At 40.2% G+C, this 21,853-nt stretch overlaps 1 protein-coding gene across 2 annotated transcripts; it reads right to left on the bottom strand.

The window, feature by feature from the left end:
• Positions 1-10,524: 10,524 nt before the first annotated feature.
• On the bottom strand, positions 10,525-21,822 carry Ccz1 (vacuolar fusion protein CCZ1). Of its 2 annotated transcripts, none has more exons than XM_019055581.2 (10): positions 21,494-21,822; positions 20,148-20,245; positions 19,443-19,536; positions 18,713-18,916; positions 17,450-17,625; positions 16,721-16,849; positions 15,327-15,475; positions 13,376-13,628; positions 11,793-11,935; positions 10,525-10,762 (listed from the first exon to the last, which is right to left on the bottom strand). In XM_019055581.2, the coding sequence occupies exons 1-10, from the start codon at positions 21,566-21,568 to the stop codon at positions 10,710-10,712; spliced, it is 1,374 nt and encodes a 457-aa protein (XP_018911126.2). In that variant the 5' UTR covers positions 21,569-21,822; the 3' UTR covers positions 10,525-10,709. The 2 variants fall into 2 exon arrangements, with proteins under 2 accessions (XP_018911126.2, XP_018911125.2); XM_019055580.2 differs by having other exon boundaries at positions 10,525-10,765; positions 21,494-21,821.
• Between the last annotated feature and the right edge of the window lie 31 nt (positions 21,823-21,853).

Here is a 21,853-nt window from a genome sequence, read left to right on the forward strand (position 1 = left end):
GAACGCAACAATGCCATCATCATTTCAGTCCTTAAACATTACATCAACGACAACAAGAACAACTGGTCAAACCTCCTTCCATTTATAACATTTGCCTATAATTCCACTGTCCACTCCGCGACAAACCACTCACCTTTCTATTTAACCCATGGTTATCATCCAGACACTTCCCTATCCGCATCCTTACCCACGGATGACTCAAACCTTTTAGATTCCATAACTAATTTAATCAAAGTAAGGCAATCCCTTCCAGCAATCATTGAGAAAGCTCAAAATAAGTACAAAGAAACCTACGACAAAGGTAGAAAGCCCATCCACTTTGAACCCAACGATAAAGTTCTTGTCACATTAACTCCCAAACACTCAAAATTGGATCCCCTATACAAAGGTCCTTTTAAAGTGATAAAAAAACTATCTGATGTAAACTATGTAATTGAAATGCCAATGAGAAACAAAATCTCACAAGAAATAATCCATGTCTCACGTTTAAAACCACACCCGAAACCCACATTGCCACCTTTGGCATCATTCCAAAGGAAACACTCTTTTTAGTGTAATACAAATTGTATCACTTGTTATTATCATTATCGTTAACATCATTATCATTTGATTATCATTATTGTCATTACCAGTATTATCTTATCTCTTTTTGCCTCCTACCTCATTGTAATCAAGAATCTTCATCTCACATTAGTCTTTAGCATTTTTTTCTCACATCAAACAAAGTGCCCTTAAGGCCAAACCCCCCCCCCCCCCCCCCAATCTTAAGCTGAAACACCATGTAAAGGCCCCGGCCTAGTTCCAGCCACTTCCCATTAGGTTTGTAACTTAATTATTATCAACACATAAATACTTCACAATTTTATCAGAACACCCCCCCCCCCTCTCCCATTTGGATTGCGCGGTCGCAATCTCCCAAAACGTGGGGGATGTCAACGACTCTCCGCCTGTCCCGTCTCACGCCCAGCCATTGGTCAATGACGTCACACCTAAGCTGAACGGTGATTGGGGGAGGCGATGAGCCGGATGACGCCGCGAGTATTGTGGAGTTCTTCTCACTTTTTTTAGGCCATCTTTTTTGAAACGTTTTATCTCGAAAGGATGCTGTCACGGCATCTAGTCTTTTTATCCATTTCCATCCACCACATTTGTGTTTTCCATATTCAGAATATATCACCTTCGTTTCTCGCATCTCCAGTTGTGCTTTTTTTGAACGCCCAGTTTCCTTATTTTGCACGCCGCTCTCCCGAATGATCGCTTAGCGCGACGCCCGCATTGACAGCAACTAACAGAAAGGAACCAGGCGATCTAAGGAAACTTAAGTTGCAGGTTGAGTTCTGTAACGCTTCACCGAAGAAAAGCAAAGAATCATTTTGCAATTTCATTTCAATCACCAAAAAAGCTAACGAACTGTGAACAAGCAGCGGCGCGCTACGGCACTGGGACATCTCCCCCCCCCCTCCACGCACTTGAATTTTGGGATTAAATTTTGAGAAATCACTGATTCTAGGTTCGGAATGAGTTTTTCTCTCTTTCCTCGGTTTTTGTGAAGTTGTAGCGCATTGGAAACTTGAAAGTCGGGTTTTGGTCGATTTTGAGGTTAAAAGCCCAACTTTGCGACGATCATATCTCGAAAACGGTGGGTCGTATGGAAAAAACGTATACCACCTTTTAAATAGAAAATTTGTTAAGCTTAATTTTAGCACTGAGGTATTTTGACGGAAAAATGACTTTTTCACTGACTTAGAAGCCAAAAACCGAAAAAATAGCGATTTTAGGCCTAAAAATCCAAGATGGCGGCTGAAGCTCCACTTCAGGAATGGTGCAAAATTAACCCTTATTTAAGGACCTCATAATACGTCTTTAAAAAAATTCCCAGCCTTCCAGCATTTAATTCAATATTCATTCCCATGGTGCCTGGCCTATCTGCCCGATCGGCGAATTTTCGATTTTGATGCTAAAAATTTTTCCATGTAACCCATGTCAATTTTTCTCGAGTTTGGACTGAGAAAAAACGTTTGAAATTTCAGTCGCATCATACGTAGTTCGAGGCGTAGAATCGATTCAGCACGGTTTCGACTCTCGGCAAAGCTCCCTGAGCCGAGAAAAAGTCAGAAACTAGTCAAAAACGAGCATTTCTGACCACTTTTTGACTGCTTCTCTGGAGCGTTTTCAGCAGATAGCTTGAAGCGTGTGTCTCGCGGAACTTTTCCGACAGGAAGATCTTATTCAGCGGGGCAGTTCGAAGCGAGCGTACTTGGTTTCGGCCTCATCGGCGAATTTTTGATTTTGACCCGAAATATTAAGTCCATGTAACCCCTGTCGATTTTTCTCGATTCGGGACTGAGAAAAAAATTTCAAGATTTCAGTCGCATCCTATGTAGTCGGTGGCGTAGAATCGATTCCGCACGCTCCCGACACTCGGCGAGGCTTCCTGAGTCGAGAAACAGTCAAAAGCTGGTCAAAAAGGAGCTTTTCTGACCACTTTTTGCTTGTTTCTCTGGAGCGTTTTCAGCAAATAGCTCGAAGCGAGGGACTCGCGGACCTGTTCCGACTCGAAAATCGAACTCAGCGGGTCAATTCCAAGCGAGCTTAGATCCAAAGGAGTCAACGTCACGAGATAATTGATAGGCTTGGAGGACAAGGCGCACATTGCGCACAAGTGCAGTTTCTGCTATTTCGAGAAATACGTGTTTGAAGTTTCGAAATTATACATGGACCCTTATGGCGGAATAAAAGTTCAAACTGACATTTTGATGCTTAAAAATTGGAATTTGGGAGCAAATTTTCACAGAATATGCATCAAGACTAGTTTTACTTGAAATTAAAAGTATCTCAATTTTTTTAAAAACTGCCTGTATGCGCCTTGTTATCTCTAAAATATTTATCAGTGTAGTCGCAGGGAGTCAGCAATCGCCGGCAATTTGCAAGCTCCGTACTTGTCAATTCGTCAAATTGTAATTACGATAACATCGATATAGTAAAGATTTCTTTACGCCTTCAAATCCAGCGATACTCTCCGCTTTGCCAAGGAGTTAGTTTAGTTGCTTAACCGAACCTAACATAGATCATTGATGGCATTTCACGAACTCGCGAGTGTGCTAGCTGGCACCATGTATCCAAGAAGAAGGGGCTAACGTATGTTTGAATTCAAAGCATAATAATCCCTACTTCCAATCTCGTTTTTTCACTTTGAAACTATTTAATTTGTTGATTAAACACGAATAGATTGCAATTTGCCGGCGATTGCTAATTGCCTGCAACATATATATACCTGAGAATTTTTGTGAAGAAATTAATGAGAAAAAAAAATTACTGACTGAACAATCATAATCACTGCCTGTGGAAATGTTAATTAAACGTTACTAAAGCACTTTATGGATGGTGAAAGTGCAGATGTGCGAATCTCGGAAAACACGATTTTCCAGGAGAGTAAAAAAACTGTCTGCATTCCTCTTTATTGTCGGCAGAGGGGATTAACCTTCTACCCTTCTTATTAATAATTCTTGAGGATGGCAAGAATAAGATGTTTTTTCAAACTCCATCAGCAGTTTCAATAATTACTCGAACTGTTAGAAAATACGGCAGAAATGCCGAGATTCGCGTTTTTGGCACTAAGAATCGACCCTTCATCAGTAGATTCGCATTTTTGCACGTAGTGTTTTAAACTTGTTGGTGAATTTGGATCATTTAAGGACGGAAAAAAAGGTTTCACACTTAAATTTCCTTATCGGATAAGATTTAGTTGGTCATCGATGCTCCATCAATCCATGCTTTACGCTTTCCTAATGGACCAGTGGACAAAGTACTTTTTCTTCAATTATGATTATTCTCAGTTAATCAAAGAAAACTCATTTTATCCGTGCGAAACTATTTAAATTCACGACCGCTTTTGAGTGAGTTGCGATCTTGTAAACGGCGACTCTTTCAGTTTCACTTCAGAATACGATGACCGAACCAAGGGACTTGAAATACACAATCTGATCCAGCCGCCTGCGCTCTCTTCATTTAAAAAGGATGTAGATGCCAAAAACAATCTTAATATTATTTCAAAATAATATTCCTCGGCATTTTCCCAATATGCAACTCGATTTAAACACCCAAAATTGTGAACTTTTTGGTCAACATCATTGTAGAAGGCCACTCATAATAGATACAGAAGAGCGCCTTCAAATCAATCCGTAAACTTAATGTAAAATTCTGATACCACTATTCGTGCGTCACGGCAGTCATTTTGCATACCCGGCCATTTGAAGGCGTCACATTGACTTCAGGCGACGGAGCACGAATTAGGCAGTGTATGCTAACCGGGTGTCTCCTTAGGAACCAAGTGGGCGGCCCCCCGCTTTGGCTCCTTAGGGGCAAGGTGGGCGGCCCCCGGCTTTGACTCAATAGGCCCCCCCTAGCAAAGAAGAGGCCCTGCTTCGGGGATGCCCTCCCTGGCAACCAAGAGGCCCTGCCCGGGGCTGCCCCACCTGGCAACCAAGAGGCCCTATCCCGACGCTGCCCCTTGGCTAATGGGGCTTGAGATAAGATAAAATAATAGTTTTTGGATTTGCTTAAAAATGCCTTGATGTTCTTGACCATCACGGATAATTTTTTGACACGTTTCAAATTTTTGGAAAGGTTTGACTCTCATTTCGAGTGGAGTATGAGGACCTAAGTGCAGTGTTCATATTCCCTCCTAAAAAACTCATTACCTTAAGAAGCCTCCTTTGGTTTACATTGTGATAAAGAGAGGTCCAAGGAGGATCCATTACACAGCGTTGAAGCCCAGGGAACTGACCCCCGGGTTTGGCTACTTAGGGGCCAGGGGAATGACCCCCCGGGTTTGGCTCCTTAGGGTTCAGAGGGCTAACCCTCGGGTTGGGCTCCTTAGGGGCCAGGGGGCTGATGTCCGGGTTTGGCTCCTTCGGGTTCAGGGGGCTGACCCCGTGTTTGGCTCCTTAGGGTTCAGGGGGCTGACCCCCGTGTTTGGATCCTTGGGGTGTAGGGGGCTGAACCCCCCCCCCCCCCCGTTTTGGCTCCTTAGGGTTCAACTCGAGGCAACCATGAGGCCCTGTGCAAGGGCTGCCCCCCCCTGGCAAACAAGAGACCCTGAATCGGGGCTGCCCCCCTGGCAACAAAAAGGCCCTGACTCGGGGCTGCTCCCCTGGCAAGCAAGAGGCTCTGCACCGGGGCTGCCCCCCTGGCAACCAGAGGCCCTGCACCGGGGCTGCCCCCGGCAACCAAGAGGCCCTGCACAGGGGCTGCCCCCCTGGCAACCAAGAGGCCCTGCACCGGGGCTACCCCCCTTGGCAACCATGAGGCCCTTAATCGGGGCTGCCACCCCTGGCAACCATGAGGCCCTGTACAAGGGCTGCCCCCCCTGGCAACCAAGAGGCCCTGAATCGGGGTTGCCACCCCTGGCAACCATAAGGCCCTGTACAACGGCTGCCCCTCCCCCCCCCCTGGCAACCAAGAGACCCTGAATCGGGGCTGCCCCCTGGCAACCAAGAGGATCGGAACCGGGGCTCCCCCCCTAGCAACCAAGAGGCCCTGAACCGGGGCTTCCCCCCTGGCAACCAAGAGGCCCTGACTCGGGGCTGCTCCCCCTGGCAATCATGAGGTCCTGTACAAGGGCTGCCCCCCCTGGCAACCAAGAGACCCTGAACCGGGCCTGCACCCCTGGCAACCAGGAGACCCTGTCTCTGGGCTGCCCCCCCTAGCTACCATGAGGCGCTGAATAGGAGCTGCTCCCCTGGCAACCAAGAGGCCCTGGACCGGGGCTGTCCACCCTGGCAACCAAGAGGCCTTAAACCGGGGCTCCCCCCCCCCTGGCAACCAAGAGGTCCTAAATCGGGGTTGCCCCCCGTGGCAACCAAGAGGCCCTGTACCGGAGCTGCTCCCCCTGGCAACAAAGAGGCCCTGACTCGGGGCTGCTCCCCCTGGCAAACAAGAGGCCCTGCGACGGGGCTGCCCCCCCTGGCAACCAAGAGGCCAAGAGACGGGGCTGCCTCCCCTGGCAAGCAAGAGGCTCTGCACCGGGGCTGCCCCCCTGGCAACCAGAGGCCCTGCACCGGGGCTACCCCTCTTGGCAGCCAAGAGGCCCTGCACAGGGGCTGCCCCCCTGGCAACCAAGAGGCCCTGCACCGGGGCTACCCCCCTTGGCAACCAAGAGGCCCTGCACCGGGGCTGCCCCCCCGGCAACCAAGAGGCCCTGACTCGGGGCTGCTCCCCCTGGGAACCAAGAGGCCCTGAACTGGGGCTGCTCCCCCTGTGCGACCAAGAGGCCCTGCACCGGGGCTGCCCCCCTGGCAACCAGAGGCCCTGCACCGCGGCTACCCCCCTTGGCAGCCAAGAGTCCCTGCACCGGGGCTACCCCCCTTGGCAACCAAGAGGCCCTGCACCGGGGCTGCCTCCCCTGGCAAGCAAGGGGCCCTGCACCGGGGCTGCCTCCCCTGGCAAGCAAGAGGCCCTGCACCGGGGCTGCCCCCCCCCCCCCCCCAGGCAACCATGAGGCCCTGACTCTGGACTGCCCCCCCCCCCCTGGCAACCAGGAGGCCATGAATTGGGGCTGTCCCCCCTGGCAACCAAGAGGCCCTGACTCGGGGCTGCTCCCCTGGGAACCAAAAGGCCCTGAACTGGGGCTGCTCCCCCTGTGCAACCAAGAGGCCCTGAACCGGGGCTGCCCCCCCTGGCAACCAAGAGGCCCTGCACCGGGGCTGCCCCCCTGGCAACCAAGAGGCCAAGAGACGGGGCTGCCCCCCCTGGCAACCAAGAGGCCCTGCACCGGGGCTGCCCCCCCTGGCAACCAAGAGGCCCTGCACCGCAGTTGGTATGATATGTGGCATCATGCCAAAATGAAGGAGAATATTAGGTTTTCACTTGTCTAAAAGTACTAGCGTTTTTAACTGCGGGCAAGGCTTGATGCTGGAAGCGATAAATGCGGAAATGAAGCAGGCAACTATTCGATCTGCGGATCTTGGGCATATATGCGTAATTTCCGCCTGTAGGTATGGTCCGTCAAAATTGTGCCATCTCTCACGATGTCACCAAAGTTAGGGAGGGGTGTCATGCCGTGCGTACATTATTACGCAGTCCATACATTTGTAATGGAGATTTTCGGACTTTTTCAACTATTTTGCAGTCTTCATTAGTCATCATTTTGCAGCTGATTCTTCTGTATAGAATCGTCACGTTGCCGCGCCGCCCCTCCAGCGGCACTAGCTTAGCGGCAGCGCCCAATTTCTTCTTTTTTATTTTCTTACCTTTTTTACAACCGTAGGCCGCAGCCTCGACGGCCTATGTTTAAGTCCCGACCGGATGGTAAGGATTCGATCTACATGAGACGATCGAAAATGGAAGTCGTGAATCGATCGGCAAATAATTAAAAAACCAGTGTCGATTCGATCGACATGAATCAATCGAAAAACGAAATCCGATCGACAACCGTGAATCGACCGACAAAAGCCGTGAGTCGATCGAATTTTATCGATCGAATCGGTGCCGATAGAATCACGTCGTTCGGTTCATGTTTTGGTTTTTCGATCGGTTCATGTCGATTATCGATACCGGTTTTTCAAATTAATTTTCCATGGATTGACACCGATCGATTCACGTTTTTGTTTTTCGATCGCTTCATGTCGATCGAATCGACACCGGATTTTCAATAATTTGTCAATCGATTCACGTTTTCATTTTACGATCGATCCATACCTTCCAATCCCACCATGGCAAAGCGTTGGCTATGAAGTCGCGCGCCTGGTGAAATTTAGCTCTGCGCAGTTGGCAGCAGGTAGACTCGGACGAGAGAGGGGCTCCTAAAACTATTCTCGATGGTGCCAGCACTCCCGGCGACAAAATGAATCATTTGACAACTTTATCTCTCTTTGCTAATTTTTTTTTTTTTTTAATTCTAATTTTTAACATTAATAAGCGCTGTTCTTTACCAGTAAATTTTTTACATTTAATTTCTACTCGTGAATCTCAAGTCATGATAAACCGACATGATCACGTATTTGAGGCATAAAAGTTTCAGTCTATGCTAATTGACTTCATTTTTTTTATGTCTTGGATCAATTCATTTTCTTACCTTCAAAGTTGGTTTTAATCTTTCCTCTTGGGTAGCGAGTGTAATGAATATTTTTTCTGAGTCATAACAGTTACAGAATGTTGTTTTTATATTCAAGCAGATGTGTCATTTAAAATGTAAAAGTTTAGAAAGAATTACTGCTTACCAAAGAGAACAACAGAACTTGTTAATTTCTTGTTTTAATTTTTCATTTCATTTTTAGCAAACAAGAAAAAAAAAGTGTTGGGTATTACTTAAAATGCTACATCGATGGTCCTTGGTTTTTTCTTAAAAAAAGAAGGAAAGCAATTTTAAAACTTTTAGATTAAACTGGTTACTAGGTAGGAGTCCTCCCTATTTTTAGATGATAAGATTTTACTTCATAAACAGATCATAAGACCCACATGGGCATATGGTAGTAAAATTTGGGGCTGCGCTCCCAAATCTAGTTAAAAATTATTGCAATCAATGCAGTCTAAAACTTTAAGAAAATTGTGTGGTGCCGAAAAATATGAAACCAATAGAGACATTCACAAGGACCTAGATATAGAATCTGTTTATAAATATATTCAGAAAATCTCACAAAGGTACGAAGACAGGCTTCATTGTCACCCCAACAAGACAGCGATTGAGTTACTAAATAATCTAAAAGAGGTTAGAAGACTTTAAAAAAAGACATTTTGGGAGCTTGTCACCAACCCTGACACAGATTTCTAAGACAAAACCATTTTTAGGATCAAATTATTTTCGTCAACTCATCTCATCTGAAACTCACTCAATAATCTATTGAATCTTTATGAATGTCTTTACTGATTCCGAGTCCTAAACTCTAAATATTTAAAATTATATAATTACCTAACTGTAGCTAGTCAATTATTTTACCACTTTTCTTAATTCTTATGGTATTAAGTGATTAGTCTGTTGTTACTTCTACATACATTACTTATAATTTAAGCTAATTGTATATATTTCTTGTATTGAAAGCTTACAATAAAATAAATCTTTAAAAAAAAAAAATTTCATTTTTAGCAGACGAAAAAAAAAGTGTTGAGTATGTATTGCTTAAAATGCCACATCGATGGTCCAAAGTGCGAAATTACATACCTCTGCTGCTTTGTTTCAACATTTCTGCTCTTATTACATTTTTTCAAATAGGAATAAGCCAACTTTATAGTTTACAATTTATGCAGAACATTCTGCCAGCAGAAAGGAAAACTCAAGGAGGGATTCAAGCAAGTACGTTCACTAATTTGAAGTATGACAGGATGTCTGCAACGTTGCAAACAGATATACTTGGTTTAGCATTATGGCCATTGATGTGAGAATTTAAATTTTTATGAAATGTTCATTCCTTTTTCTACCCAGTATATCCCCCTTTCCCTTGGGGCTGTGACTGCAAAAGTTTCCAAAGAGTAATGTTAGTCGGATTGGGCTGAATTTCAGATTTGGAGGTTTCCGCAAAAATTTTCTCTAGTGTTTTAAAAAATAAATTGCTGGCAATTTAATTTTTTTTGTTATTAAAGGTCATGAAGTTGCATTAATCTGACAGTTTCTTGTCCTGATCATGGCAGTTTGGAACTTTAAATGGTTTTTTTTACATGACAGAATTTTATGAAATACCAACTTCAAACCAATTTAACCCTTGTTTGATGTCATTCTTGGGCCGTGATTGTCCTGAGAATTTCGATGAACATTCATTGCTGCTCTGTTATGAGTATACATTTGTGTTTCATACCACAGCTTTAAAAAAAAAGAAACTAATGTTTCAATCGAAAATAGCTTTAAGTAACTTTTTCTGTTTTACATAATTTATCCTCATCAGATTACACTAAAATTCTAACAATTTGGTAAATTTTTCTGATTGAGTTTTCAAAGTTTTAACTTCAATCTAATGGTCTACATTAAGGACTTATTCCCCAGTTACATATCTTTTACATGGACCATTTGATAATGGTCAAAAACCGAGAATTGAAAACTTAGAACTAAACAAATTTCTCAATTTTTCAGGGTTTTAATATCAACTAGTTGAAGGAGAGGACAGGATATTTTGAAGCTATTATCACAAAAGATATAATGTTCATTTTTTGCATGGCCTGCAGTTAAGAAAAATTAAAGCTCTAAAAGTAATGGTTATTTGATATTGCTAATAAGGTTCCTTTTCCGATGAACAGTGACATATCGATGGCCAAAGTACGAGACTACATATCTTTGTTTCCGATGATGCAGAATTTACTAGTATGTGTTCCTATTGCAATTTATTTTTCTCGGCGAAAAGTAGTCAATTGTCTTCTCTGTTTGCAGAATATTCTATATAAATTTCAAACTATAAAGTTAACTTGCCTTCCTTCAATAAAATAAAATAGGGAAGGAAATTTTGAAACACTGATTTGGAGATATGAGATTTTGCACTGTGGTCATTAATAAGTATAGAGATGGTATTTTAGGAGGAAAATAATTCACTCTAAAGGCACTTTAGTAATAATATTTTTGTTTAAGCAAGAACATAACATGAATACACAACTCATCTAATATACAACTTACTTTTTATAAATGATCTTATTTCCACTGGAAACAATTACAATGAGTTTTAAATCAGTCTTTGGATTCAAAGCGGTTGCAAGACCAGTCACCGCACATCAGCGGTAGTTTTGATCTCTCATTTGTGGACAAAAATACTCTTCAGGCACAAATTGCACATTTTATTTGCTTCTTCTGGAACAAAGGATTTAATAGTGTTAGAATGGTTCAAGGGTGCAGAGAATTATTTAACACATCACGATTTTTGGAAAACTTCTCCAGTGATCAAGGATATATTACAGCTGTGAGAACTTTGAATTTTAAATCCAAATTGTACCTCGGAAAAGGTTCCTGAACCTAAACCCAAACCAAACCTTGAACCTTTTTGATGCAAATAGAGGGTTTTTATTTACATAGATACTAACAAAAATGCAAGTACGTACTTTTTAAACTTCCTCGCAAGTACCCAAAAAATTGCAAGTTTTAGCTAAAAACTACAAGTGCCAGCGGGTGCCTGTTAAACTACAAAGAACTGTATGAAAATGGTTTGGAATTCCTGAGCTACATTTGAAAGTACCGTCCAGTTTAAAACTTTTTGCATAGCCCTTGAAAATACTGCTTTCGCATTGATTCTTCATTTGCTCAATGGATAAGTTGAAGCAGAATTACTTGATGAATTACTTTTTAGAGCATAATTGTAATATTAATTCTCTTAAATTAAAAATGGTTACTTGATAATGGTAATGGTGACTTAAATGGTTAAATCTCTTAACGCCATGCAAAGGAAAAAAAACTAAAGGCTCGGTGGACACCCAGCTAATTCTTTGGAGATAAGTGTTACTATTTTTCCATTCAGGGAGTCAAAAATTGAGACAATGGAAGAATCTATATACATATTTCAAATAGATACACTGAAAACCAATGTAGAAAAATGAAGAGATACATTTGTAATCAAGACAATAAAATATTAATAAATAGGGGCATAAATAAGTTGAACGGCTTCTAGAACAAAATTTTGACGGATACATTCTTTGCTGGCTCTTTGGTACATTGACTGTCATGTTGAATGATCCTAGCTTCTTATCAGCCAAAAATCATAAAGGTTCATAAACTATTAGAGCCCTTCAAAGTAGTACGACTGTTCGGCAAAGAGATGAGATGTAATTTCTGATGATAGGGATATCATAGATTTGAGCAATTTTGGGATAAAGAATTGACTTACCATGAATATATGATAAGGCAGCGTTCTTTGCTTGCAAGATAAAATAGCACTCTCTATCATCTGACATCTTTCCAACCACCCAATAATCGGATAATTTCATCAATTTCACCACCGTTTCTGCGGAAGCAGATAGCTTACAGCATCTGTCAAGAATTCAAAAACTCAAATAAATTAGAAAATTTAAGGGCTTTTCCAGGGTTAGACCGTGGTAGAATTTTTTTACGTAGTTCAGGAGGACCTGGTCCAAACATTCAAGAAGGAAAAGTTTGACGGGCAATTTGCTCAGAGTCAGGCCCAAATATCCCTGACTATGAAGTGGTAATTGGATGGACCTCCAGGCAGCATGACAACTGAAGTATCTCCAAATATATTTCTCCATCAAAAGTTCATAGAATCAACCATGAAGTTAGAGATTAGTACATTCTGTTATATTAGAATTAAGGAGTCAATTTGACTACCCCCCCCTTCCCCCCAGAAAAAAACAAAAAACAATGTAGGTCAATCTATAATGAAAACACATAATTTTCTAGATTTGAGCAAGTATTAAGAATTTCAGACCTCACTCCCGTAAGTTACGATACTCTTCACGATGACGTTGTAAATTTTTCTTTTGGTCTCCTTCGAGATGCTCTGGTCCCAGAGAACCCCATTTAGCATCGCGATAGCTTTCCTGCCTTGCACATTCCGATCTTTAATGGCCCTCAATCTTTTTAAGAAAAGAACTGAAGATATGCTTAGGGCAACCGAGATGGACTTTTGGCGAAGGTCTGCTGGGATATCGAGAAGAGAGCGTATCCGCAATGAGAAGGTATGCGAGATAATGGGTGTGGAGAAGGACATTGTGCACGATATCAGGTCCAAGCAGTTGGTCTGGTATGGACATGTGCGAAGGATGGCAGATGATCGGTTGCCCAAGCAGGTCTTCGATTGGGTTCCTCCCGGAAGGCGACGGCGTGGACGTCCTGTGAAAGGTTGGTGACAAGAGGTGGAGGAGGAGATCAGAAGGTGCCAATTGCCTGATGATCTCTGAGAGGATAGGGGGCAATGGCGATTGGGCGTCGCAGAGCGCGAGGCGGCGCTATAAAAGCGGCTTTATGTATGTATTAAGAATTTCAAAATGAATTCCACTTTGCACAATATTTTTTTCCAACAGATAAAAGAGACTTCCGAAAAAAAAAAAAAAAAAAAGAGTGCAATATAGTATTCTAGACCAATATTTTTGGTTTGGTAAGACTGAGCGGATAACTTAAATCAATCATTTCTTCATATAACCTTCCTCCAAAATAACTATTTTATCAGAGAAAATTTCGCAACACCTGTCCTCGACCCGTTCATGCAGCAATGTTTCATAGCACAGCCGCATACAAGTCGACATTAATTCTACATGAAAAAACTTAAATTCAAGAGTAATCTAAAAATGTTTTTGCCGATTTTGAAAATTTCTATGTAGGTAGGAAAAAAAAACTATATACTGTGGTTAAATCTATGCAATTCCTCCCGAAGAAGAGTAAAACTTTGTAAAATTAGGACAATGAAGTTGGATTCATTTCCGTTGCTATTTTCGGCATTTCATTTTTGCTTACCTTCTATTGTGTACAGCAATATCCGTGACCACTCTCATTACTTCCTCAGGTATTGACAACGAACTTTTACTTTGAGCGGTTAAAGTTTTCACAGCCAAATTCAACTTATTGAAATACAGGAATTTTTCCATTGGCGCCTGCAAACTTTGAAAGGTTGGCGCAACCGACTTGATCTTAGAGCTGAGACTCAACAGCTTATCTCCTAAGAATTTGTCCAGTTTCTTGAACAGCTCCACAGTTAATCTTTCCTTTTCTGCAACATTATCGATTAATGATTATCACTCGATTGATTGATAAGCGTTTAGGTTTGTATTCTTCCACTTAAAATTGTTAAAATGAAAATTAAATGACATGAGATAAATATGTACAGAAAAGCAACAGAGATGCTTATAGAATAGGTAGTCAGGGTGTCTACTAAAAAAGGCTGGCCAAAAATCAGTACTCTTACAGTACTTTCTCAGTACATACATACATATAAGTCGCTTTACAGCACTCCCTCGCGCTCTACGACTCCTAACCTCCACTGCTCTCTTTCAAACCACAAATCTTGGGGGATTGAGCACCTTAACATTTCCGCTTCAATCCCTTCCCTCCAACCTTTCATTGGGCGCCCTCTGCGTCTTCTCCCAGGAGGAACCCAGTCAAGGACCTTCTTCGGCAACCTGTCTCCTGCCATTCTCTGGACGTGACCATACCAAATGAGTTGTTTTGTCATAATGTCATGCACGATGGTCTGCTTGGCATCCATGATCTCCCGTACCGTCTCATTCCTGACGCGATCCTTTCTGGAAATACCAGCGGATCTACGCCAGAAGTCCATCTCTATTGCCTCTAAAACCTCCCGGGTCCGCTGTTTTATCGGCCATACTTCACACCCGTAGGTTACTATGCTCTTGACAATCGCGTTGTAGATCCTTCTTTTGTTCTCTTTGGAGATCCTTTGGTCCAAAAGGACTCCATTTAACATAGCGATTGCCCTCCTACCCAGCATATTCCTCTTTTTGACGGCCTGGTCCAATCTTCCATCCTGGGTTAAAAACACTCCTAAATATTTGTAAATATCGCAGCTTCCAATTTGCCGCCCGTCCTCTAATTCTATACTTTGCTGATTCCCGCCAACGGTACATTCTTCGGTACAACTTTCTCAGTACATTCCCAAGAAATTCAGTACCTCTTCAACAAAAAAAATTCAGTACTTTCTTAGTATCTCACTTTGACGAAATTCGAAGAATTTCAAAAATTTGAATTTCTCGCTCAAATTGGGACGAAAATGCCAAAAGTGAAACAAATTCTGGACCTTCTGCCGAAATTTCCACACTTTATCAGTGCTTCCAGCCCGCCCTTAAAAAATCAGTACTATTTCCAGACTTGTAGACACCCTGGTAGTGCTTATTACAGAAAATGTATAACGTTTTGCAATAAATTATAATACTTTCAGGTGGACAATTATAATGGAGGGCTATCCATAAAATATGTAGCGCTGTAAGAGGGAAAGGCGGTAGAGTAACATTACACAATACTGTTTTTATATGTTAAAGAATAGATACCTAGGACACTAAAGCATTACAAAGGGGCGGAGGGGGGGGGGGGGGCGTCAAAAAATCCCTTATTCAGCAATACATATTGGATAGGGTGCAGCCAATTTTCAGTCTCATTGAGTGTATTTGCTGAAATTTTTTTCTGAAGAGAGTTATGCCTAGCAGAATACAAATTATTAAAACAAGGGTTTGTCCCAGGATAACTAAAAATACAATATTGTATCCAAAATATACTTATTTCCATTTTTTTCCTTCTACCCTGATGCGGCAGACATGGGAAAAATCTACAGTTGCTAACGTTTAAAGAGAAATGTCTTACTCGTACGTACTAAAAGGTCCACCTGAGTCTATCTGTTGTTCCTTCTGCAAATTTTGGTCTTGCGTAAGATTTAGAAAAATGCAAACCTCCTTACCATTTATTAACATGCAGACAGTAAAATTTATTGCTTCGTAAACATTGAGATAGTATTTAGTTGGAGACTCTGAGGAATGTAAATAAATAACAGGTACACTTTCAAAACTGGCGTCTTCATCCAAAAAATTTTTGGGTCCCGTCAGAAATCTGAAAAAAAAAAATTATTTGGAAACATCAAAAATCAATACAAGAGGTAGTAAAATTGATAATTTCAGACAATGCAGATATGCGTTTAAAAATCAAGGAGTCCTGCAGTTTTCAGCAAAAAGGAGCTGGGTGTTCATGAAAGCTAACATTCTGCACGTTATTTGATGGGCAGAATGCTCTATGGAAGACACTGTTGTTGGATTCATTTTGCTTCTGTTTCATGAATTGAATTCAACCATGGTGTCTAGTTTTCTTGGCAAAGCTCATTCCCTGATTTTTTTCTGATTTTCTCTGATTTTCAGGAGCTCATTCCCTGATGAGAAACCAAAGTTTTCTCCCACTTTCCCGGGATTTTCTTGGGGGAAAGAATAGAATTTTCCAGAGTTTCAAATATGAATATCAATTTTAATTAATCTTACAGCCATTTATATGGCTTACATGCAAAATTTTAATTCAAAAAATGTTCCTGATGTTGATATTATCTGGTCAATGGAAGCTTCTACATTATTTTGATGATTTGAAACTTTAAATGCGGCACTCAAGAAGTTAAAAAAAGCTGCTCAGGTGCAATTACATTCGCCCTAATAACAATAGATACTTAAAATTTCCTGACTGCAATTCACTTTTGTGTACTACCAAACTCACGATTAGTGTTACATTCATTAATATTCAGCAAATGACTGCACTAAAAAGATAACCTGCAGAAAATTAAATTGAAGTTAGAGGGAGAAATTGCTCGATTTCTCTTCTAGTCTGTAATAAAAAATTTAAAACACAATAGCAAATTAGCGCCGAAATCAGCCGAATACTGCTCGGTCAGATTAGACCGCCAAATTTGAAAATGAAATGATCCCTGGGTGGGTGGAAAAGAGATTCCCAGTTTCTGGAACAGATTTCCTGATTTTCCCGGTAAATTTTCATTCCCCGGTGAGTCCTGGTTCCCCTGGTTTTTAAAAAACTAGACATAATAAATTTAACTTTCGTGTGGATCGAGGCCTCTTTTCTTTTTGACAGTCACAAATAATTAATATACTAAATTAGTCTTTGTTGGATGTAGAAGTCAAGAAACAACCGAGAAAGTCAAATTTTGTTCTTCTTCCCTATTATCAGTAACTCTACTTTAAAGCAATTTAATTACTTTCAACATTAAAACTTTTTACGCGAGAAAAAGCAACCTGAAACAGGTTATTGTCCTGAATGGCAGAGATTCTCACCAAAAAGACTAAACACAACAAAATGACTTACCTACACACATTCGTAGTTCTGGCACTATTTCTACCTAGGTTTTCTGACTCGGCATCAAGGTGACTAGATTCTTGTAGAGATCTTACATACAAACTGATAAGCTGCATTTCAGAGTAATCTATTCCACTCCTGGAAATGAAAATAAGTGGATATGGTTCTGAGTTTTCAACAGAGTAAACACTGTAAAAGGAGTGGATATTGGTTTGTTTCATCGTAAGGCTAACAATGCAACAACAAAGTTTAAGTTTTGCTTCAATCTAAAAATTTTGAGCCTTGAGCAAGGCTTATTATGTCGCAGATTTTTCTCAACACTTCCATTTTTTGAACTGCCAACTTCAGACCATCGTAACTCTTGTTTTTTTGGCAATTTTTGGAACTAAAAGTTCTTGAAATGTTACTCTGTGCAGCAACGTGGACGCATAACTTAATTATGACTTTTCCAACATTATGATCCATATTCCTGAAAATGGTCACTCACATAAATAAATCTCTGCTTTCCTACAGCTGTTTTTTCAGACTCAACTGATAATAATTTCAGTAATTATTATTTTGCTGAGGAATACAAGAATTTTCTCAGCCTTTCAAGAATACTCCTTGAGAATTTAACACAAAAATATAGGGTGTTACTCGTTTTTTTAAAAAAAAAAAACCGAGGGCAAAATTTGGGAACACCGCAGTTGAGAGATGTGATTGCAAAATTTTCTTTCCTAGGCCATAGCAAGTACTTACCAGACTAGATAGTTGTCGTATAAAATGATAGAGGATTCTACTTCAGGAAATTCAGCTTCTAGTAGATTTGATGAGGACTGAATGTGCAAAAACCTCAATGGATCTAACGGTAAATACTGAACTCCTTGGAATAAGGCCATAATATCCAGATTATTGATTTTCAATGTTGTTAGGTACTAGAAAAAGACAGAGCACGGTTAATAAGAAGGAGATAAGGAGTTGAGGGAAAGTAGGCTTCACCATTTTTAGAGGCTTTAAACTTTAAGAGCCACGGATGAAAGCACGATCTCATACTTTGAATTTCCTAAAAAAACACAGACAATAAATTCTCAATTCCAAATAAATGAATTGCTTGAAAAAAAAATAAAAGAAATACATAAGATTTCACTTTTTTGGTTCTCGTCAGAATTGCACCTACAAACCTACACACTACTTTCTAGAAACTCCCATTACAAGTGTTCAGGCTAAGCAACAAATGGAACAGAGAAGGTACTGGTTAACTTCTGTTCCACGAGTTTAGCAAAGAGAGTAATACATCCCTCATATTTCTTCAGTGAACTTGGTTTTCTTCTTTACTTGTGTTCATCATGATAAAAATGTAAGACCTACGACACCATGAAAAATGTTAACTTGCTTTCATAATAAGATTAAGGAGGAAAAACTAAAGGTGATTTGATGGACGCCATATTTTGTGTCAGAACAGCATGCGATATATCGCATCAATTGGTTCCATTTTTTCAGCTACTCGTCATTTTTCTCCAATTTTGAGATCGCAATTCTGTTGTCAGGAGACTAAAGCACTCACTTACCAATTTTAACACATACATTCAACATAATAAAGGCGTGGTTTTTACAGAGAGAAAACATCGCATTCGATACTGATATCAAAACTGCACTCGAATGCGATATTTTCTCTCTAAAAAAACCTCGCCTTTATTAAGTTGAATTTCTTTGTTGAAATAGGTAAGTGAGTGCTTTAGTCTCCAGAAACAGGATTGCGATCTCAAAATTGGAGAAAAATGACGAGTAGCTGAAAAAGTGGAACCAATTGATGCGATATATCGTATGCCGTTCTGACATAAAATATGGCATCCATAGAATCACCTTACAGTAAAAGATTAAAATTTGTCATTAATTCATTTCATGCTTTGTTTAGTGACTTGTTTTCTGCAATTTTCAATTGATAGCTTGAACATTTTGATCCTTGTTCAAAATTGAAACAGTACTACCCGGTACCCCGGTACCCTGTTGAACGGTACTTACCCGAAAATAAAATTTTTCAAGCTTAATCTTAAGTTGTTTCGTCTTTTTTCCTTCTACAGATGACGAGAATGTTCCAACAAACATTTTGGCCATATCATAGGCAAGTTTTAGGGCAGCCAGATAAACAGCATCTTGCACATCATGCTCCAAGTACTCTGCTTCATCAGCTATTTCTTTGGGTTTTATGGCTGGCAAATTTAAGGTCTGCAAACAGAGTCAAACGTCTATTAAAATAGTCTTGCAAAAGTCAAGATATCAGAAGTTAAAAAGAAGCCTTTCGAGCTGATTAAAAAAGATTGAGATGGCAGTGCTCGAAAAATTTGAAGTTGAGACATTGAGTTTCCCTCTGTACCATTTAGAGAGATGGACCACCATTCCTGCAAAATTCTGCGCCAATCCAATCAAATCTTGCAGACTTAAAACAGCCTACAATTACTAAATATATGCATCCGATTGATGTGAGGACACAATAAACTTGCTAACCAACCAACCTTGCACATATATACATCAATGAATTCAATAGATACAGTGTTTTAATAACAGTACCTAAAAATTGCGAAGTTGCAAATGATAAGAGCATACATAGATTTACTTGATTTATCCTCAACAGGTGTCGATTGATACGCAGTATTAAAAATAATTTTTGACAGAAAAATACTCTCATGGTTTTTCATCCAGAAATTAATTACATAACTTTATGAATAAAAAAAGTCTGTAGATACTTAATTACCATGACCATCCAGAAATTTTCTTCGGGCTGTAAATAGAACTGCCGGGTCTTTTTAGTTCTGATAGTTTCGCAAGGTTTGTCCGGGCTGAAAGTTCTGCCAAAACACACAGAAGAGCTGGTTACTTCATGTTATCAGAAATTTTTTATACATTGTTAAGACATGCATAATCAGAGCAAATACACTAGAAATTATTACGGTTTATTTTTTAGTTTTTATATGAATCTGGAGTCTTGGTGTTCTGGGCATTGTGTTCCTCAGAATCGTAACTAATTAACTAAATGAGTCCGGGTGCCTCCTTGAGTTTTTGAAGAGGGACATTCAGTATGAATGCGCTGAGCTCTACCGATCAATTGTTACTTCCAACAAAATAAATGTAAACCAGTTTAAAATGCTCTTCAGCTGACCACACTGACATTATATCCAGAGATGATATTATCTCTTCACTAGACCATAATGTGTCACACATTAAATTGACGGAAACAGTCAGAGCCGTGGTGACATGATTGCAAAATAATGCTGAGAAGCTTCCTTTAGCAAAGTAAATTTCTACAGCAAAATGATGGCGCATTTTGTATTCAAAATTTTAGGAAACTGTTTTTACATTTTGAAAGGTAGTTTCAAATCAGAGGTTTGAATTTCTCAAATTAAGCCATTGATATTTGTATTAGATACTAGAAAAAAAAAAAAAAAAAAAAAACACTTACTGAGCGAATTTGAGAATCGCCTCGCTAAAGCCAACATTTTTGAGTTGTTCATCAATAATAATGCTTGGTGGATAGTAGAATAAGATTTTGTTCCTCTCCTGAAAAAAAAAGTGATATTCTGTTTTTGAAATATGTTTAAATTATTTTAAAAATGTTCAACAATTTAGAGAAAGAACTATACATACCTAGCAAGAAATGCTGCCAAATTTTGGTTCTTTCCTTTCACATACTTTTTACAGCTAAATGCTTTTTATTTACTGATGCACTGCAGTACAAGAACAGTAATAAAATTGGCTCGAGTCAAAGAAGAGAAACAGCAACTGCACTGTGAGTATGAGAAACAGTTTGACACAAAACATTAATTACTATTAAATGGGCTTTGAGAGACCCACATGACCACCCCAGCCATGCTACAAGTATGGAGTCCCCTTATACCCCATAAAAACAATAATAAAATAAGTACAAGGGCATCATAACAAGTATATTTGATGCAAACATTTCATTTACCAAGCAAAAATTCAGAAAGGTCATAAAATACTCTGGCTGGTAAAATTATGTACCAATTTAAAAAAGAGAGCTATATTTCTGTCCTGGAGCTATTCCTTCATCCTCCAAGCATATGCCATCTGGATAGCCAAACATTGGCGATGATGTCAGAATGATAACTAACATTAAAGTAATTGGTTGTTTGGTTGAGGTAGGAATGCTATTTTAATTTTAAATGATTCTCGTAGAAGAAAATGCAGGCAGGCCAGCTGTTCGTCTGAGGATAAAAGAGATGACAGGTACTACAATTCAGCTACGTTTTCATACAGCCTTGTCCACACGAGCACTGTTTCCAAAACTTAGGGCAAACTTTTTTCAGGAACTTATTAAGTATAACTCAGCTATAACTTGTTCCTTGAAATCCCCAGTTTGCAGAACAAACTCGTCCAAACTGCACTCGTGTGGGCAAGATTACTTTGTCACCTAAATGACAACTTTAGCATTCTGATGAGCAACAGCATTTACAACAGTAATTGTCAAAAAATCATTTCAAGTATCTAAATGTAAACAGAGCTCCGAGTCTGAGAGCTACTGTTTGGGACACAACCTTGCAATCACTATAATGGTGATTTTCAAGTCACATCCAAAAGTAAAAACTAAAAAAAAAACTAAAAAAACATTTGCTTGCAGATTCAATTTCAGTTATAGCTAGTTGACTTAAGAGACATTAATTATTCCATCATGTAATAAATCGACTTGAGTCTCATTTCCGCATGTCAGTTGGCAATTTGGGAGTTGCCAAAATCGGAGAGAAATTGCATTGCACGAGTTGGATCAAAAATTTAGGGCGATCGACTTACCTCTTCTTCTTTCGAACTCAAGGTAGAGTTAAAAATGTAAAAATTACGTATGTTTATGTCTGTTCTGTCTGGCATTTTCCACAAGCATATTCGCTTTCAGCAAAAATGAGAAAAAATTCCACGGGTGATCAGAGGGGATGAGACGTTCATTAGAGATGAGATGTCACCTTTTAGAAAAGAGCTGCCCTTCCTCAGAGGTAAATACAGTAATGAAATGGACTCGGCGCTGCTGTAACCACTAGTTACTCACAAAAACACTGAAAAAAGACATTCCGAATTATTGTAGAATGAACAAGCGAACAAGAGCATCATTTTATTTTGTTTACGTTTGAAACTTTTAGACATTTGGATATTTAGAGG

The sequence above is a fragment of the Bemisia tabaci genome, chromosome 5, assembly GCF_918797505.1.
Source record: "Bemisia tabaci chromosome 5, PGI_BMITA_v3".
In the NCBI taxonomy this organism is placed as follows: Eukaryota; Metazoa; Arthropoda; class Insecta; order Hemiptera; family Aleyrodidae; genus Bemisia; species Bemisia tabaci.